General features: G+C 38.1%; 6 protein-coding genes and 2 non-coding genes across 10 annotated transcripts; 4 read left to right on the forward strand and 4 right to left on the reverse strand.

The window, feature by feature from the left end:
* The first annotated feature begins 1,416 nt into the window (after positions 1–1,416).
* On the forward strand, positions 1,417–1,488 carry TRNAT-CGU (transfer RNA threonine (anticodon CGU)). The gene has a single exon. It is a non-coding gene; the product is annotated as a tRNA-Thr (tRNA).
* A 98-nt stretch (positions 1,489–1,586) lies between these two features.
* Positions 1,587–3,949, reverse strand: LOC137721762 (nuclear transcription factor Y subunit B-6). The gene is made up of 2 exons (XM_068460786.2): positions 3,767–3,949; positions 1,587–2,538 (listed from the first exon to the last, which is right to left on the reverse strand). Exons 1-2 carry the CDS (start codon positions 3,834–3,836, stop codon positions 1,742–1,744), a joined length of 867 nt encoding a protein of 288 aa, XP_068316887.1. The 5' UTR covers positions 3,837–3,949; the 3' UTR covers positions 1,587–1,741.
* A 642-nt stretch (positions 3,950–4,591) lies between these two features.
* Positions 4,592–6,860, reverse strand: LOC137725641 (uncharacterized). Its single transcript, XM_068464396.2, has 2 exons — positions 6,370–6,860; positions 4,592–5,773 (listed from the first exon to the last, which is right to left on the reverse strand). The coding sequence occupies exons 1-2, from the start codon at positions 6,858–6,860 to the stop codon at positions 4,783–4,785; spliced, it is 1,482 nt and encodes a 493-aa protein (XP_068320497.1). The 3' UTR covers positions 4,592–4,782.
* A 142-nt stretch (positions 6,861–7,002) lies between these two features.
* On the forward strand, positions 7,003–8,647 carry LOC148696501 (nudix hydrolase 2-like). 3 transcript variants are annotated; one of them, XM_088693515.1, is made up of 4 exons: positions 7,003–7,204; positions 7,346–7,411; positions 7,490–7,766; positions 8,157–8,186. In XM_088693515.1, exons 1-3 carry the CDS (start codon positions 7,037–7,039, stop codon positions 7,754–7,756), a joined length of 501 nt encoding a protein of 166 aa, XP_088549641.1. In that variant the 5' UTR covers positions 7,003–7,036; the 3' UTR covers positions 7,757–7,766; positions 8,157–8,186. The 3 variants fall into 3 exon arrangements, with proteins under 3 accessions (XP_088549641.1, XP_088549640.1, XP_088549642.1); XM_088693514.1 differs by having other exon boundaries at positions 7,490–8,647; XM_088693516.1 differs by having other exon boundaries at positions 7,526–8,647.
* LOC137725643 (nudix hydrolase 2) lies at positions 8,637–11,466 on the forward strand. Its single transcript, XM_068464397.2, has 8 exons — positions 8,637–9,145; positions 9,236–9,301; positions 9,468–9,608; positions 9,867–9,944; positions 10,041–10,091; positions 10,187–10,221; positions 10,632–10,740; positions 11,069–11,466. Exons 1-8 carry the CDS (start codon positions 8,987–8,989, stop codon positions 11,273–11,275), a joined length of 846 nt encoding a protein of 281 aa, XP_068320498.1. The 5' UTR covers positions 8,637–8,986; the 3' UTR covers positions 11,276–11,466.
* A 109-nt stretch (positions 11,467–11,575) lies between these two features.
* TRNAI-GAU (transfer RNA isoleucine (anticodon GAU)) lies at positions 11,576–11,649 on the reverse strand. The gene has a single exon. It is a non-coding gene; the product is annotated as a tRNA-Ile (tRNA).
* A 207-nt stretch (positions 11,650–11,856) lies between these two features.
* Positions 11,857–12,823, reverse strand: LOC137727067 (nuclear transcription factor Y subunit B-3). The gene has a single exon (XM_068466006.2). It carries the CDS (start codon positions 12,686–12,688, stop codon positions 12,065–12,067), a length of 624 nt encoding a protein of 207 aa, XP_068322107.1. The 5' UTR covers positions 12,689–12,823; the 3' UTR covers positions 11,857–12,064.
* Positions 12,824–16,825: 4,002 nt separating this feature from the next.
* On the forward strand, positions 16,826–18,884 carry LOC137723051 (uncharacterized). The gene is made up of 2 exons (XM_068462206.2): positions 16,826–17,285; positions 18,363–18,884. The coding sequence occupies exons 1-2, from the start codon at positions 16,850–16,852 to the stop codon at positions 18,695–18,697; spliced, it is 771 nt and encodes a 256-aa protein (XP_068318307.2). The 5' UTR covers positions 16,826–16,849; the 3' UTR covers positions 18,698–18,884.
* Positions 18,885–19,663: the final 779 nt, after the last annotated feature.

Consider the following 19,663-nt stretch of genomic DNA (forward strand, 5'->3'; position numbering starts at 1 on the left):
GTTAGGATGCATTTACTTGTCTACAAATTTGTGATTAAAGAACAAAATTAGATTCCTAATAAGTTACAGAGAAATTTGATCGTGCTTGTTTAATCACAAAGATAAGCTCTTATGAGTTTTTGACTGGATAAAGTTGTAAAATACCAAATGAAAAGTAATACGAAAAAATACCAAATCATAGGTAGCAACAAATGGATGGGGGGGGAATCAATGTAATGCCAACATCGTAACATGCTTTTGAGCATGATACTTGAAAGTGGACAGTTTGATACCTCGTTTGGTCGAAGAAACATGGACAGCTGTGTCACAATTGTTAAATTGACGCAGCTGGTCGGTTTTCATACGGTTCAATTTTATAGTTTTAATCAAAAAGACAAAAAAATGTTGTAAGTGAATAATACCATAAATGACTCTTTAGAGTATAAATGTCATTTTTCGTTCAAGTAAACAGTACTCCGAGTGTTTTGTTAAAATCCCCTAATTTTATTCTATATATTTTATTTCGGTCTCATATAAAAGTGCTCTTATTCTAAAGTATCAAATTCAATGTATACTACGGTTTAGTAGTATTATTCTTTACTTGTAAGTGAAAGGATTTAGGTTTCATTCTCACCAAAGGCGAATTTGAACTACATTATTGGTAACCTAATGTGAGGGCTAAACCCACATCTTCCCTTTAGTTTAGATAATATCGTTTGTTAAATAAATAAATAAAATTCAATGTATTTGAAAAACAGGGTATGGGGCCCTTAATAGACGCTACCAAAGGCCGTTTTTTTTTTCTTTTTTTCTTTTTTTTTTGTGGGTTTGGAAACTGGAGTTGTGAATGCAGATTATGTATTGTTATGCGGTGAACAAAAGGTGCAGCAAGCCGGGTCATCTGTGGTTGACAGGGTGCAAGGGAGAGATGGGGAATGCATTGAAGAAGCTGCCGGGGTTTGAGAAAAAGCACCAGAAGAAAGAAAAGCTGTAAAAGACGGCAAGTTGGCAACCGCTTTAGCCATAAAAAAAAGGTTGGAGAATTCTGAAGGGTATCCAAACAAATTTGAACTATTCAAGTATATATGGTTCCTTAACTTGATGATGCCTTCTCCAGTCTCCACATGAAAGTCCAGTCGACTCTCACGTTTCACGTGACATCATAGTTTGTTTTACACGTTAAATTATTATTATTTTTCTTTAACAAATGATATTATGTGGATTAAACTTTACGGTAGGCTAGTAATAATATGGTTCAAATTCGTCTTTAGCGAAAATGGAACCTAAGACTTTTCACGTGAGGAAGAATATCACTAAACCGTTAACGAATTATTAAGCATGAACAGATAACAGAAGTTTAAGTCTGTGCATGATGTTTCGCAGCAGTTCATCTACAAATGTTAATTATAAAAAAGTTTTTAAAAAAATGACCAATTGGCTTCCATAGCATAGTGGTAGTGCGTTCGCTTCGTAAGCGAAAGGTCGCGAGTTCGATCCTCGCTGGGAGCTAATTTCTGCTTTTTTTTTTTTTTTTTTTTTTTTTGTGTCCCGACTATCTTTGCAAGGTTTAGACGTAGAGACAATGCCGGATGGAGTGCGGTCATCGATTAAGATTCAAGCAAAAACACCCCAATTAATGCACACGACTAAAACCTCAGCGTCCTTAATTTTATTACAGAACTACTTGTCGTCGCAGGACCGACCTAACATTACATTATTCTCAGTTCACCAGTCAGCACTTTGGTGATTTCATTTCATGCATTCACACTCCACCACTTGGACCATTTGCACCATTTGCATGTGGCTGATGGTGATCACCATTTGGCATTGCGGCAGAACCACCACCCTGGAGCTGGGAGGACGATCCAGATGCTGCTGCAGCATTCGCATTATTGTTGGAGACGGACACATCGGACGGCTGCATGTAACCAAAAAGGCCATGGCCATGCTGATGATGAAAAGCAGCCGCAGCAGCCGCCATAGAGGTGCCATAGTACTGGTGGTGATCCATTGACCTGCTGCTGGTACCACTACTAGTACCCGCCCCCTTGGCCAAGGACTCGCTTCTCATCAAAGAGGTGGTGGAGGACCCACGCTCGCCCTCCATCTCGCGGTAGCGGTGCAGGTAGAGGGTGAGTGGCTCGATGTAGTCATCAAAGCCGAGCTTGCTCATGGCCCACAGCACGTCTTCAGCAGTGATGGTCTTCCGCTGCTCACGCTGGCAGCGCTCGTTGGCCTCCCCAGTGATGAAGCTGATGTACTCGGAGACGCACTCTTGGATGGTTTCCTTGGCGTCGTCAGAGATCTTGGCATGTGGGGGAAGGATCTTGCGCATGATTCTTATCACATTGGCTATCGGCATAAAACGGTCTTGCTCTCGCACCATGCACTCGTTATCATCGGCAGTGCCATTAGTGGTATTGGCATTGGAGGGGTGGTTAACGTTGTTGTTGTTGAAAACATTGTTAACGTTGGAGGTGGCCGTAGTCTGTCTCCCCATCCCCATGCTGTATTGGTTCATCTCAGCCTGCCTCAGGTTGATATCTGATGGTTTCAGCCCTGCATGGACTCTCAATTAAGATATGAGTGTACGAATGATCGTGAAAATGGATAATACTTGCAGTACGTTTATGTTTGTTTTGGTTCATTAATATTATTTTCATTTGTACAAAAGGCCATGAATGTACAGACAGAAAATGAAAAACAAAATGTCTAAAAACAAATAAAACCTATAGAAATTTGACTATTTAGTTCCCGCGGTACGTACGTTTCTTTTTGGAAGGCAAATTAAGGAGAAGGAATGACGTATTTCAGTATTATATATAACTAGGGTTTTGTCTTTCCTGAATCGATATAAGAATAATTAAAACTCATGGGAAATTAGAATAATATTGTGGAATACAGGCAGAGACAAGAAGTCTAAGGCGGACGGATGGAGAATGAAGTGGAGTGGGGCCGGGGGATGTGTGATCGTATATGTATATGCATGCATGGAGGCCACTTGTTCGGTATGGAGAACAGATTGCATGTAAGATGGTTGCCACTTGTAAACTGTCTTCTCTTCTCTAGCTACGAGCCTAAGAGGACAGATCAGCAATATCTTTTTCAAATGAAAAAAATTAAGTTTTCATGGTAAAACTAATTGGTAATAATAAAAATAACTCAATTAATTACAAGCACATATAATGTTCATTCTTTCTCAAAGTTGGGATTCATAAATACTCTAAACCACAATGCATAATTATCAGATCGTGATCATATATATCAAGATATCGAGGAATCTGAACAGAGCTATGTATAGATCGACTTTGGAAGAGAGGGAGCAGGTAGGATGTCTGTGTGTGATCACTGATCAATTAATTGAAAACAGAATGAAATGATAATTAAATCTTCAAGAATGGAGCTGCGATATATCGAAGGATGAGTACAAAAAGAGCTGAAACCTCTCAACTGTATGAAAATGGAATTAGAACTAATTAAAAATTAACTTGTGAAATAAATGATCATCAAATTGGTGCAAGATCTACACAAATGCATGTGTTTCCTTATAAGAGTGTACACCTATAGATAGATTTAAGAGACAGACAAACGACAGGCTATAAACTAACCAAGATATATACATCTAACGACATGCAATGCAATAGATATATAAAAATAGTGCCACACACACATATATGTCAAAGAAGAGTGTGTGTGTGTAGATATATTGTAGGAAATGTGAAATAATACGTAGGGAAGGGAATAGGGAAACTATATATTAGGAAAAGGAAGAATATATAGTTTTTACCAGAAGCAGAGGTTGTGTTTGGGGTGGTCGCGGTCCTTTGGTAGCCATGGAAACCTCCTGATCGTTTCATTCTATTTTCCTGCCCTGATCTGCCTCACTCTCACACTCTCTCAGTCTCACTCTCTCTCTCTCTCTCTCTCAACAGTTTTTGAAAGAGGAGAAGACTCGAGTCAAGTTTGAACCAGCTATTACTTGGCAAGGGTCGACCTTTATACTGCTTTAAAACGTAGCCCACGTGGCAATCCTAGCGCCGCGTATTCATTTTATTTATATATATTTATTTTTAGAGTTGGGTAAAATGGTCCAACGTTTGAGACGGATCGCTCTGTCGAAACCGGATCACGTGATTCTTAGATGGGCCTTTCTTTTCATTTTTTTCTTTTGACCCAAATGTAAAAAAGTTGTGGGCTTACGTTCATCAGTCCAAGACCCGTTCTTCAAATATATAATGTGATTTATTTATTAAAGAAAAGATATACAGTGAACTTAATAATTTAATTTCGTGAAAGAGTACGTCTTAACTGTTAACCCCACGGCCGGCAAGGCGACGATTTCCTTTACACTCTGGTCAGGCAGGGCATGGTATTGTTTCCCTACACGGACAAACATCATGCACATTACATACACACCAGCATGGCAAATGGCATCACCGCCACCATTCCTCAACATTCATCACTATTCGAGTGTTGGTATCATAATTTAACATTTGAAGAAAATATGGAATTGGGTCTATTTTGGTGGCTGCCATTATGTTCGTCTCCCTCTTTCGATTAGCAAAGCAAACACCACGCCTCTGCTAAATGCATGCCCTTCAGACAGTCGCAGTAGAAAGTTAATTGTCAATACTCAATAGCATATAAAAAGTTCAATCAAGATACAACAAAATTAACCTTCACCAGAGAGATGTAAGATAATTCTCAAGAAGAAAATGACCGACCCAAACATCAATCAAACCACTAATCGTATAATATTAGCCATCCATCAAAGAGCAGAGCAGGGGAGCCCCAGCATTCATCTCAACTCATCCCTCTCTCTCTCTCTCTCTGAAACTTGCCTTCACTTCCATCCCCGTTATCAAAAGCAGGAGGGGTTTGAATACCGTCATCACTCCTTTTTTCACTCTTTTGCTCCTGTTTTTCAATATTGGCCTCATTCTGGTTGCTTGTGCGGTTAAAGCCATTCCCGAAACTTACGAGACCGCTTTTGTGGAGCAACTCCAATTCATGAAAATATGGACAAAGCTTGGCATTTGCCGAACGCTTACTGTCTGGTCCCATGCACCTTCTGAAATACTTGTTGATGTTTTCCCATTTCTCCCTGCACTTCCTTCCGGACCGGACGTAGCCCATTTCTCCCATCTTAACAGATATCTCCTCCCATATGCGTCCTTTTGGATTACCTGCAACGTGAAACTTGTGTTCGAAAGCAGCCCACAGCGTTATAAGGGCTTGTACTTCAGCTTCTGGCCATCTTCTATTCGTTGCATCACTACTCACCAACATCAGGTCTCTCTGCATGCCATTGTCTGCCTTCCCATTTCCTTCCATCCGTTGAAGATCATAATTAGGTACTACCGATAATGGTATTGGTGCTGGTGCTGGTGCGGGTGCTTGTTCCGGTACTGGTGATGGTGATGGTGATGGTTGGGGGACTTGATTTTCAGAGCCCAAATAATTCTGGATAAAGGAAATGAGCGCAAGGCTGCGAGATGTCTCTTGGGCTCTTATCTCCTTATCCCTTTTCAGTCTGTCTAACACCTGCTGCTTCCAGGCTTCTTCTCTTGCTAATCTCTCTTTCTCATTCTTTTCTATCACCTCTATCAACTGCTTATGCATCTGCTCTTGCTGCTCCATCACTTTCTTCACCAGACTTTCCAGAAAGAGCTCGACCCTTTCAATTTCAAGTCTGTTTCCGGTCCTCACATTTGTCTTTCTCTTCCGTTTCATGGGTTCTTCACCTTGTGCTTTCAAACACTTATCACGATCATCATCATCATCCGCCGATGAACTGAACGAAAATGGACAACACTCTGTTAAAGTTCAAATGGTAAGGGAATGCTAACTTGGTTGATTAAAACAACATACATTTCAACACTCTGTTAAGCTGGTACTAGTTAAAAAAGCAATGTCTTTTTTTAACTGTTTAGGAGACTGATCAAACTTCAAATTATGATTAGTAAAATAAACAAATAAATAAACACTAATCAACCTTCAAATGGCCAACAAGTCACAATCCCACGTCTCCTAGTTTCCACACTCCACAATCTAAAGACCAACCAACCATTATATGTAGGAATACGCAGACCACCAATTATCTTTTAATTTTATGGGTCAGGGTTTAGGAAAACAATACACTTATTTATCGATGAGAGTAAGTCACTAAACCAAACCATCATCATGTGCTTATATAACACGACATGCCGTATACAAAAACCAGCAGTACATCAAATTAATTTAACGGACCATAATCCATTAATCCAATTACCCCATTGCTCACACAATTATGATAAAAATAAATAAAAAGATAAAGAAACAATCTTTATTTGTTTGGTTAACAAAAAGATTCAAGCTTTGGATTGGAGTTAAAAGAAAACAAAGACTGACCTGGACTCGTCCTCCAGCTCGTCTCCCGACCCAACTTTAGCCGGACCAACATCCTCCAGCTTTCCTCCGCTGTCCATCGGAGACCTGACGCCACCGCCCCTGACAGGACGCAGCTTCTGGGGCGGCGAGGGAACCGCGGGCGTCGGATTCTCGAACACAAGGTCGTACGTGCTCTCAGGGAACGGGGATATCTGCTCTCCAAAGGCGTCCGAGTTCGGTAAGTGCCGCCCGCCGGTTAACTCTGCCATAAACCTCACGCCCCCGGGGACGACCACGGTAAAAATGAGAAATTCAATTTCTTTTACATATTTATTTAAAAACCAAAGAAAAAATAAAAAGGAGGTAAAGCCAGGGAAAGATAACAGCGGCGCGAGCGAGGGTTTTTGGGCCGACAACTTGAGAGCGGTGGGTGAAAACGCAATGAATTTTGGTAAATGGAAAGTAAAATAGAGGTAAAAGGCCCTTTTAAAACTTGAATTTACGGAGGTCATCAATTTTGTCAGTGGAGTCACGTGCCTACTGCGTGATCATCTCACATGCCACGCGTGTGCCCATTCCTCTCTTCTTTTTTTAATTTTGGTCAGCAATGGCCACTGACTCTCTCCTGCTAATATGGTAAGAAAACTACCAAACATTTGGTGAGCTCTCTGCTTGCCGATCATCATCAATGGCTGCCAAAACTGAAAGTCGTGGTGGTGGTGGAGGGGAGGTGAAGAAGGTGCTTAGTGCAGTGAATGACCATTACGGAGGTGTGATCGTCCACATCACTCAGCACATGGATCCTGCTACCTTCGTATCCTCTCTTACCTCTTCGATTGCGCATTGGAAGCTGCAGGTATTTACTTCAATCTTTCATAATTTCATCGCCAATCTTTCTTGGATCGATTGGAGAGAATTTTGCAGTTATAAGTACTTTTATTAGAAAGACTAAAGTACTTATCTTTTTTATTTTGCTGAAAGCCTAATATTTGTACAGGGAAAGAAGGGTGTTTGGATCAGATTGCCAATAGAGCGAGTCAATCTTGTTGAAGCTGCGGTCAAGGTCAAGCTCCTATTCTGTTCATGCTTTTCTTTCTTCTTGCTAATGTTGATAATTCAAATTTGTTCTGTATATGTATAGATTACTTACGATATATTGGGGAGGAGTGAATTGCAGGAAGGATTCTGGTACCACCATGCAGAGCCTGATGATTTGATGCTCGTGTATTGGATTCCTCAGTCCCCTCATACTCTTCCCACAAATGCAACACACCGTGTCGGAATTGGTGCCTTTCTCATCAATCAAAACAGAGAGATATATGCATTTTCTATTTCTAACGCCCCAGCCGCCACTATCATTTTTATCTCAAATGTTCACATAGCGCTTCTTTCTTTCATTTTCATTTAATTTACTCAAAGTAAGGGAACTTCTTTATCTTTATGTAGTTATAAATCTGTAGTTTCCATCTTGCTCGCTTCATTTGTGTGTGTGTGTGTGTGTGTGTTTATGTTCCTTCCATCGAACAATCATCTGAATAAGTGAATTTTTCATGTCTACATTAATTTTCTGGACTTGCATACTCCTACAATTGGCTTATCATGTCTAAAGAGTTATGTGAGATCCATTTATGTCAATTTTCAGTCAACCATTTTCGGAAGAATGCCGTGTTACTTATAATGCTTGAGACCTGTCACTACATTTATTGTTTTTCATGATCCTCCTGTCATGGCTAAAGCTTTTGGGTTTATAAAATTTCAACAATAGGTGCTAGTAGTCCAAGAAAAGGGTGGACAATATCGTGGGACAGGTGTGTGGAAGCTCCCCACTGGAGTCGTTGGGTGGGAGAAGATATCTTTGCAGCTGCTGTCCGAGAAGTGAAGGAAGAAACCGGAGTAACTAGTTTTCCGACTTACCATTTAGTGAGTGTACATATTAGCTTATTAATGCGATTTCTCATTTCACTTTTTTTTGTTATTAATTATGTTGTTTCAGATTGACTCAGAGTTTGTGGAAGTTGTTACCGTCAGGTATGAATTGTATGAAGTCCTTGTCTATCAATTGGGTGGAGCCATGTGTAAGCTTATAAACTTAAATCTGACTACTTTGTACAATGATTTGCAATCTTTACCTGCGAGCATGAAGCTACATTCCAACTGGTATTTAGGGGGAAGCATGTCGTTCACTCTTATGCACTGCACGACGAAAGCAAGATTTTATACTCTCTGTATTTCATCATTTGTAAAATATACCGATAAATTCAATAAAAACATGGGAAGAGAGTCCTAGTTAAATGAATAACTGCATTGTCTAGAGTATTTACAATGATGCCTATTTTGTACCGAATACGTGTTTGTATTGTATCCAAATTTTTCCATAGTTGGGAGTGGGGCAAAGGGGCAAAATAGAAGGAAAATTTGTTACCGGAATGGAATTAAAACAGGCTCACAATCAACAGCCATGTGTGTTGCCTTTTTTTTTCTTTTTACTTCCGTTTTTATTTAATTTTATTGAAAATAAATGAGAAGGAAAATAAGAAGGCTATTTTAGTCATTCAAAACATTATTCGAGTTTGGTGTTGGTTGAGGGCCGAGGGCTGAGGCTCAGCTTCGTCGTAGACATCGAACAACAACATTATCAATGGCCGCTGAAGGTGAAACTAGTTCAGAAAGTCTTGTTCTAAGTGGTATGCATGACCATTACGGAGGTGTCATCGTCCACATCAACGACAATGATCCCATGGATCCTGCCACCTTCCTTTCATTGCTTACCTCCTCTATTGCCCACTGGAAGCTTCAGGTAATTAATTAATTTTACCACGAATTTCAATTTCTCATATATCCAGTTGAACGATTTATAACTATAGTTCTGATTGATTGTTGGGTGCAGGGGAAAAAGGGTGTTTGGATCAAGTTGCCTATAGAACGAGTCAATCTTGTTGAAGTTGCGGTCAAGGTCAATCTCCCATTCTAACTTCTGTGATTTATTCATGCTCAATATTTGATTAATTGATTATTTAATTAATGAAGGTGGTGTTCCTTACATTACATACATATACGTGTGTGTAAAAGTACAACTAGTAGTTAATAGATGTTGGGCAGGAACGGATTGGGAATTGCAGGAGGGATTCTGGTACCATCATGCAGAGCCTAAGTATTTGATGCTCGTGTATTGGATTCCACAATCCTCTCACACCCTTCCTTCCAATGCCACCCACCGTGTCGGAATTGGCGCTTTCGTCCTCAACCCTAACACCAGACAGGTATACATACATTCCCAATTCTATGGTACCAACCCCTTTATCAATTTATCATTTTATCCCTCTCATGTCAATTTCAAGTTTTTTTCTTCTCAAAACTCCCCAAGTTTGAGTTACTCTAGTCTTTAAGATTTTATGCGAGATCCATTTGTTTTATTTCCGAGACGATGGGATGTTTGGAACATTTCACAACATTTGTTATTCTCCATGACTCTGCTTTAATGGCTGGAACTTTTGGGTTTTGTAAACATTCGATGGTAGGTGCTAGCAGTCCAAGAAAAGAGCGGGGTTTTACAGGGGACAGGTGTGTGGAAGTTCCCTACTGGAGTTGTAGACGAGGTGTGTGTCTGCGTTCCTGGAAGTTTTGTTTTTGATTGTCACAGCAATGGAGTGTGGTTCAAGTCTAACCAATATATAAAACATTCTCTTGTGAAGGGAGAAGATATCTGTGTAGCTGCTGTGAGAGAAGTCAAAGAAGAAACTGGAGTCAGTATTTACATTGAATTTACACTTCCTTACATATGAGTGTAAATATTGGCTTCCTATACGAATTTATTCTTCTGTGTTTCCCGTGGTTTCAGATTGACTCGGAGTTTGTAGAAGTTCTAGCATTCAGGTACTTATCGTGTTTTCATCAGAGAAACTGTGTTGGTGTATGTTTAATCATCAAATCCAGTCTGATTGAGGGACTCGCAAGTTACTTAACTAAAAATATGTAGTTTTGGTGAATAATTTACAATCGTATAAGACATTATTCTATGATTATGAAACTAATACATGACTACAAAGTTCAAACTTATTTTATAAATTAGGGCATGGCACCATGCTACCATGACTGTTATTGGGTTTAAATAAATCTCAATATTCCAGGCTCAATTATGTTAAGAACATTGAACGATTAATCTACTCCTTTTATCTTGAGCTTATTATATGATTCTCATCGCTAGTTTTGCATGTTTACTTTGTAGTTCCTCTAGCTCTTTGGAATAGTTATAGTATTCATACCATTACTGTTACAATTTGCAGGCAAAGCCACAAGTCATTCTTTGAGAAGTCAGATTTATTTTTTGTGTGCATGATGCGACCCCTTTCCTTTGATATCCAAACGCAGGAACATGAGATTGAAGCCGCCCAGGTAATTTTTAGTTAAGGGAGGATAAGACATAAATTTATTTCCATCTTGACAGTGATTAACTCCCTTTTACAGATAGATAGGACGAATCTAAACTGTGCATACCTCTTCAAGTCCTTGTCATTTTCTTTCCCAATTTCCCCTGTGAATAAAGTATATTTACCGATAAACATTTCTACGTTCGTGACTCCGTACAAGTCTGGTGGTGTTGTAAATTTAATTGATGTGCTGTATCCATCTTGGCTGTGAATTAGAGAAAATGGAGAAATACAGCACCTATAGAAGCTCTTGAATTGTATTGACAGTCGTGTGGTGTAATATGGCTTTGCAGTGGATGCCATTTGATGAGTATGCAGCCCAACCGTTTGTCCAGAATAACGAGCTTCTGAAATACATCAATGACATATGCAAAACAAAGATGGATGGGCAGTATTCAGGATTTTCTCCACTACTTGCATCAAGTTTTTATGACCAAAAGGCGAGCTACTTGTACTTGAATAATACTAGTAAGGCGCCCAAGAGAGACGGCGGAGTTTGATCATCTATCGGTCCTTGAAATTTCGGAGCAAGGGAATTTATTTTGTAATCCAGAAAATTAGTAGACGAATTTATGCCTTTCGCCTTTCTGAAGTATACGCTACACTGATGCAGTGTAACAACCACCATGTAATAAGAACCATGGTTTAATAACAAATTATCTCCAGTCTTTGTCAAGGTTATATTGATAAACTTGTGTTAGCCATTGTCCGTTGAGGATAAAAAAAATTACATAAAAAACAACTGGCACGCATATTCATGCTAAAATGAATGTTAAAAAGAAAACCGGTTGATAAGAAGATGGCCCATGCAGGTTTCGAACCTGCGACCTTCGCATTATCAGCACAACGCTCTAACCAGCTGAGCTAATAGGCCGGACAATTGGATTATTTAAAACAACAATACATAACGGCGTTCGAATATACGAAATGTGGTCATTGGCTCATTGCAAACTTGGAATTATGGTCACGAATTTGCGGGCTATCGTGATGTGATCCATTAAAACATTATTCTTACCGGTGAATAGCACACCTACTTTTTCATCCTCCAAATGAAACAAGAGAATAAGGAAAACGAACGAACTGAATGTCTGTACAGTTATACCAATATCATCCAGTTTATAGGTATCCCTAAACTGGACAAACTTCTCATATCAATGAATTATGGCTGTTTTGTATGCAACAGTTCGAAGTGTTAATCGGTCCCCTATGAAAGCGCGTCCGTTGCATACAAAACACGATTAGTGCTGTGAAAATATATCCAAATTAACATTATATATACTTAATTAACCCTACCTTGGTCTCCCATGCCCTGTGGAGGGTTTACCACCAGATCCATACAAATGACCTTCATGATGGTGATGTTGTTGATGATCCATCATCATCATGGTCGTGGACTGCGTTGACATCACACCATACATTCCATTTATACTATCGCGTGCAGCACCATGACCATGCACATACCGCTGCTCTCTCTCATGATCGCGATGATATCGATCAGCGTGCCTTCCATGCCCTGCGGACATTCCAGTTCCCGTTCCAGCACTAGTATTGGTACTACCAGTCATCTTTTCACCCTCCACCTCTCTAAACTTGTGCAGGTAAACCTTGAGAGGCTCTACGTACTCCTCGAACCCCAGCGTTGTCATGGCCCACAACAGGTCCTCGCCGTTGATGGTCTTCCTCTTCTCTCTCTGACACTTGTCGGAGGCTTCTCCGGTGATGAAGCTGATGAACTCGGAGACGCACTCCTGCACCGTCTCTTTGGCGTCCTTTGAAATCTTGGCGTTGGCCGGCAGACCTTTCTTCATGATCCTGCTCACGTTTGCAATCGGCAAAAACCTGTCCTGCTCTCTCTGCTGTTCTGTCGTTCCTCCTCCTCCTCCTCCTCCAGAGTCGTTGTCCGAGTCAGCCATATATATATATATATATATATATATATATATATAATGTTCACTTTCCTTACGTGACAATATACTGGCTATGTATGAGCCCTATGAGAGGGCAGAGCGAGAGACAAGTGCTCGATCTTTATTCTTAATTTGACTAGCTATTAGGATATCAGGCTATTAAGAAATTATGAAAGTGAATTGACAAAGGAGGATGGTAAATATAATTTGCTAAATTTGCTGCTCTTACCCCTTGGAGAGGGTGGACTACGCTTTCAGACTGGAGTGGTACTGGCTATCTTCGTATGGTGTTAGATGTTGTGGTGTGGGAGATTATAATGCTTTGTCTGTGACATGTGGGATGGTCTTGGGCCGTTCGTTTATCGATAAGATTTTGACACCTGGCCTGTGCTCAGGACCTCACGCGTATTCTTGATATATAGATGATGCATCTTGACTCATCACTCGTCTAGAGCACAGGGAAGGAGATATCCTACAACTTTGAGTTGCGACTGTAATAATATAATGTTGCCTTATTTGTAATTATTGGTTTAAGATGCTACAGTTAAGTAATAATCGAAGTGGAGAAAAGTCTCACCCCTGTAACAATTGTTTTATCTGAGTAATATTATTCATACCATGTTTTTGTACCACATTTTCATATCATTTTAGGTGGCATTTGATATAGATAGCCACATTATTTGAATTAATCAGATTTTTAAATTTAGTTCATTATTTAATAAATTAATAATTAATAACAACTGGTTAATTAAATGATGATTGTGGTATACGAGGAGTTTTTTTCTTTCATTTTCTTGGGTTTTACAATTTTTTTCAAATGGTATAACTGTTCAATGTCACCTAAAATAGTATAAAAATATGAGATAAATATATGGTATAAATAACATTATTTGTTTTACATAGGTCTTGTGGGACGGTACTTATCCTCATCCGACTTGATTACTGCATTCCAATATTAGAGACGAGACACGCAAATCAAAATAAAAACAAACTAAAGTTGGTTATAGCATAAAGCCTTATTCCACCACCTCTTTCCATCATCAATTTCAATTGTGTTGGGCATTGTACATTGGAAAGAGATCCTCTCCGGATCCTTTCTATCAAGTTCACCAACTTCACTTATCAGAATCATTGAAATTTAATTTAACGGTTAAAGTTATTATAATTTTTAAAGAAGTTTCTTATTTGTAACCGTTGGATCAAATTTCAATAATCCAAATGACTGAATTCGATGAAAAAGATCTAAAGAGATTCCTATTCTTATACATCAACTTTAGGCTTAGAGACTTTTTTTGCGTCATGTTTGAAAGACTTTCCAATTCATTTCGTTGCGTGGGACCAACCATGCATTAGTGGCCAATAAAAATGAAAAATCGTCATCTCCGGATTTCTTTATTCTAATATATTTAATGATTAAAGTTATTATAAATTTTAAAGTAGTTCTCTGTATTTATAGTTATTGAATCAAATTTCAATAATCTGAATTACCGAACTTTATGAATTATAAGAAAAAGATTCAAAGGAGATTCCTTTCCAATAAAAATAAGATCAGATGACACTATTGTACTTTATTGTCCACTTCAGACGGCTCTGATGATCCACATGCAATTTTTGAATGGGAAGGTGTGCCTTTGGACATGTCATTAATCAACATATGTAATCACTCTAAATTTTATTTGTTAATTGTTGGTGTTTAAAGATTGGTTCCACACTTCCACTTTACAAAGCTTCAAAGAGTCGGAGTGTTAATTTTTTTACGATCCGGTAGTGTTAAAGTGAGTTATATATTTCATCATGCAAATGCAAGTAGTAGGACAAGGGACCCCCACTCCACTACGTAATATGCACAATATGATGAATTGATGATCATGGATCCCGAATGAAAATTATTTCCAGATCTTTTTTGTGAGGATTTTAAGATTCTTTAATAATGTCTGTTTATTGTATATCGTGTGGTTAGAAATTATTTTAAATTATTTTATTTAAAATTGAATATAAATAGCACCTAACAAAAACTGATTGTATGATGCACAATAAACAAACACGATTAAAGAATCTTTAAGAATCCTCACAAAGAAGATCTATCCTCAGTCATGGATCCCCTGCTTACATGCATCCAATTATCAAGATTCTCTACCCGAATTAGTTACCTGATCCAATAGGTTCAGGGCCTACTAATAAGCCCATTAAGTTATATAGCTAGAGCCACAAGTAACACTTCTCCAGACCCAAAGCACTAATTAAGGATATGCACACTGCATGCATTTATTTATCTGATATTTTTCTTTTCATTTGTGCTAATCACGATCTATATCAGTATTAAACGTATGATTTATTTCTTTGAGGAGACAGTTTTAAATTTTAAAGGTATAAATTAAATGGTAAAACAAAGTGGAGCATCATGTTCATGTCTTATTCATAATTTATGTCCTAATCACAATTCTTATTTTGGTTAACCATCATAACCATCGCAGCCCAAATTGCACATTAATTTGGTTAAACATCAACAAAATAATGGGATGCGCTGTCACTTCCAAGTTTATATGTCTGACTCAACAAGCAAAATGAAGCTGCTTAATGGTTGTTTGGCGCCATTTTCACATTTAAATATTGTATTATTAAGTTTTGACATTTTCGACATTTTAAAAAGTTAATTATGCATTAAATATAAAAAAATTGTAGTGTATAATTAGATTTTTGAGACGTTATTTCTCAAAAAATAATAATTATAATCTATATAATAATTTGCGGGTGCAAGACCTTTTATATTTGTTTAAAACCTGCAAAGGAAAACAAATGATCTAAAGTAACAATAAGCACGACTAAAGTGATGCAAGAAATGCAATTCATGACAAAGACATTTTTATTCATAAATTTCGTGCAACTTGCAACAATTAAGGGGTCACTTTCAAGAATTGTTCAGATGCCATAATATTTACATATTTTGAAAGGAAAAAAATACAAATTTAGTTGTGTTCCAAGTTTTAGGAATATATTTTGAGTTAGGAACAAAAATGTTAATTTCCAAAACGCATCTAAATTAATATTTTAGAACTTAGGCAATCTTGATGTTAATTACATCAGCATCATCAACATCAAGAGGTAATACATGAATTACAAATAAATACGTTGTATTCTTAAGCTTTGCTTCATTTTCTAATCTCTAGGTTACTTTCTTTCACTGAATATGAGAAATCACTTTCATTTTTTGGAAATTTGGTGTGTGTGTGTGTGTGGCTGCTTGGGAAGGTTGTTCAACGATAACAAGCAACTGACAATTTCAGTTAACAATTTTCCCCAACAATATTCTAAGAATATTAATGTTATATATAATATCAACGTGCATGTCTCAATGCTAGCTATTTTCATGAGTGCAATATGTGAGTGCGAAACTAATGTAGCTATAGTATATACACAGAACAATAACACAATGCAGGGTTGCAAAGTAAGTGTAATGGTCAGTTCACCCATCCAAACAGAAACTTCTTCTTTCTTTGCTAAACGAATACAAGTTTATGCATTGGGTTTAGGATTCACCGATCGATTAAACTGAGGCTAAAGTTCTCCAACCTTTTGATCCTTTTCAGGTTAAATTATATTTGTTCATGTTTTGGATCAAACCTATCCAATATGTATAACTGCCGATCGAGACGTACGTGTGTGCGTCATTAATTAATTAATTAATTTAATCTTGGTAAACGGCTTGTGTTTTGCGCTTAAAATCTGATTAACAAAAGAATACGTAGAAGACAAGAGTAGGCTACCAACCAACAAATTAACTTCCCCTCCACCTCTCCTACTTCTTCTGCCTTTTAAAGGTCGTTAAGACAGATATACCCTCCATTTCGTCTTGTTTTGAATAACCTTTTGTTCTGTTTAGTTGGCAGTAACTTCATTAATCAAATGACCAAAAACCACAACCTTTTTGGGTGTTGGTATGTCCACGACCACGAGGTTTATGCAATACGCACTGCGCATGCATAGAGATCCATCTATATATTTAAAGGGCAAAAGGGTAACTCTATCACGATGTAGGTGGGAGACAAGGACTGCGAAGGTACGTAATATTAACCAGTGATTGAGGGTATTATGTGGAATTTAAATGGGACCATCGCGAGGGCATTAGCTTACTATAAAACCAAAACCAAAACCAAAGGAGGAGTACTGATGATCAACTCACGTAGAGGTAACACAAAGAAGATGAGCTACTACAATATTTGCGCCTCCAACAAGCTTCTGAAGATGAGCTGCATCATTTTATTCAACTTATTAATCATCGGCAGCAGCCTCGTCACAAGATCGATTTCAATGGCGATGGCGGATATTATTGATGATCACGGAGGACAAGGAGGAGGAGGAAGGGGAGGAGGAGTGGCACAAGTACAACAGGATGAAATGAATAATAACCCGTTAGAGCAGCTGATGTCCAGCCAAGAAGATATGATGCAGGTTGCTGGATATGGAGAAGAAAAGCTTTCCACCGTCCTTATTACAGGCTCCGTCCATTGCGAGGAGGCTTGTATTAATCATAATAATTTGAATATTTTGCATCCTGATCAAACTGATCGTGATCAGCTTCATCTTCATGCATGGCCTCTATCAGGTGTGTAGTTTAATTTATATACTTGAATGCTCAACAATCCTGATATATCTACATACGAATCTGCATATATATGTTTACGGCATTTATAGAGTAATCTCCTACATCATGCAATTAGTTGTGTACGCGTTCGCTTGTTGAGTTGTTGTTGTTTATGTCTCATCCATTCTGTGGCAAACTTTATACCTTTAATTATTTGTCATGTAATTTCATCATTGATAAACTTCATTTACGCAGTATAACCAACTATATACATATAGCAACAATTTAGACTACCTACTTCAACAATATAAAACCACTACTCCATTTTCGTCTTTCTTCCTTTAATTTTTCCTCTTAGATGTATCCTTATCATAATCTTAGATTATATAAAAGCTGAGGAATCCATGCTCAGCGTGCCAATAATTTATAAGTTTATAAGTTTGAATTTTAGGGTTATGAAACTAAAACTTGAATTAAGTGGTCTCCTCCAGCTCCAAGGAGTTGTTCTTCTTCATATATCAAACATGATATACTCTTAGCCACCACCTTCGTTATTTTTTATGAATATTTTATGAAGACACATATTCTGTGTCTTTGTGAATAACTGCTCCTTAAAGCAATCACCTGACATTTTGATGTTCACGTTGGACCAGCGAAAATCAACTTCTCCTAATTGATTTGGACATATTAAATGGGGTTCAAGGCAGACCGGTATTAGTATTATCATCCATTAACTATGGATCATTGCACCTTACAGAAAGCAATTCACGATCGACTTTATACTGCTAATTAAGCTACACTTTATTTGACTTGGATGAAAAGCAAAAACACCGTTTTACATATTTTGTGGTGTTTTTTTTTTAATTAATTCGTCGAAATAATTTCATCGAAAATAACATTCAAAGGGAAAAAAAAAATGAGCTAGCGATATATTTGGCCCAATAAGACAGAATCATATATATAATTAAGTCATGTTATGATCATTTAATTTACAAATTCAATTAATCATAATATTAATTTCCAATTAACTACAAAACCATTGTTCAATCAATCGATGTGTATATTCACCATCTGTTTTTATTTGGTCAAAATCTGCAGGTGCTTTGGTGTCCGTCAATTGCCGTGTCAGTGGGAGAAGAAAATCCAGTTTGGCACAAGGCGTCACAGACGAATTTGGGGATTTCATGATCGATCTTCCTTCCAATCTACATGCAATTCCCAACTTGGACAAAACGTGTTGTGTTCGAGTACTTGGAATACCAAAGAATGCACAATGCCGACCCGCTTCCGTCAGGAGGCACAAAGGACTCAAACTATCGTCCGTTGGTAATGGCATCCGAACCTACACTGCCGGCAGGATAAGGTTCCAGCATTTGACCTCTAAACCTTCACAAGCATGCGTTGAGGAAGCAAGCAACAACAATAAGATATGATCGTACAGATCCATTGCATATTAGACAGGGATCCTGGATGGCGCTTCAGTCACAGCATTGATATGCAAGGCTCTGTACACATCGTACTTATCAGATATAAAGTATATACCTTTATAGGAAAAGTGTGGCGACAGATATCATGTGTGTAAATGCTTCGGAAGATAAATATCATATTTTATAAGACAAAGCAAGGAATTTTATCAAAGAAAAAAAAAATTAAGACGGCTTCTTTATCAAGGAATTTTATCAAAGAAAACAGAAAACGACACCATCTGTAGGTGTTGACAAAAAAAAAAAAAACCCAACAGCAGCAAAGGATTTAGATCATACGATGAAACAAAGCAGAGGTTGGTCACTCACGAGGCTGCCGCTGTAGTTCGCTATCTGTTTGATTAAATGCCGCACTGAAAAACAAATTCTCGAATTAAAGCTCTCGCCGCTTTTCCCGTTTTTCATATCGCTTTACGGGGTAGAGGCCTTTTGTCTGAAAATATAGGGGACGATGAGATAGGTCTGCCGGCCAATGAGTGCGTGAGGGTGATTGGACCAATCCTGTATGCCCTTTTGGAACCTAGTTAATCTAATATCAAAAGGCCCGACCCAACCCAACACGCACTCTCACCTTTATTCCCTTTTTGCTAAGAAACAAAACTATATTTCTTCTTTTATTTTCACAAGGCAACTCGAAATTATTCTAATCTACGGAATTCCAACTTAAGTAGAAATGTATGATTATGTTATCCTAATCAACTGACCTTATTCACGTTTGTGCATTCTCTTTTTTTACTTTTGAGCAACCATATAATTGCCTACATAATATATGCATTAGTAATTACTCCAATGGGAAAAGTCCATTCCCCAAACCCAAAAGGGAAGAAACCACAAAATGAAGTGTCTTGGGGGAGTGAGTAGTGGGAGGCAGAGAAAGGGTTGGATAAAAGGGAAAAGAAGGACTCTGTCAAAATG

This window comes from Pyrus communis, chromosome 5, assembly GCF_041283825.1.
Source record: "Pyrus communis isolate YQ-2024b chromosome 5, ASM4128382v1, whole genome shotgun sequence".
Taxonomy (NCBI): domain Eukaryota; kingdom Viridiplantae; phylum Streptophyta; class Magnoliopsida; order Rosales; family Rosaceae; genus Pyrus; species Pyrus communis.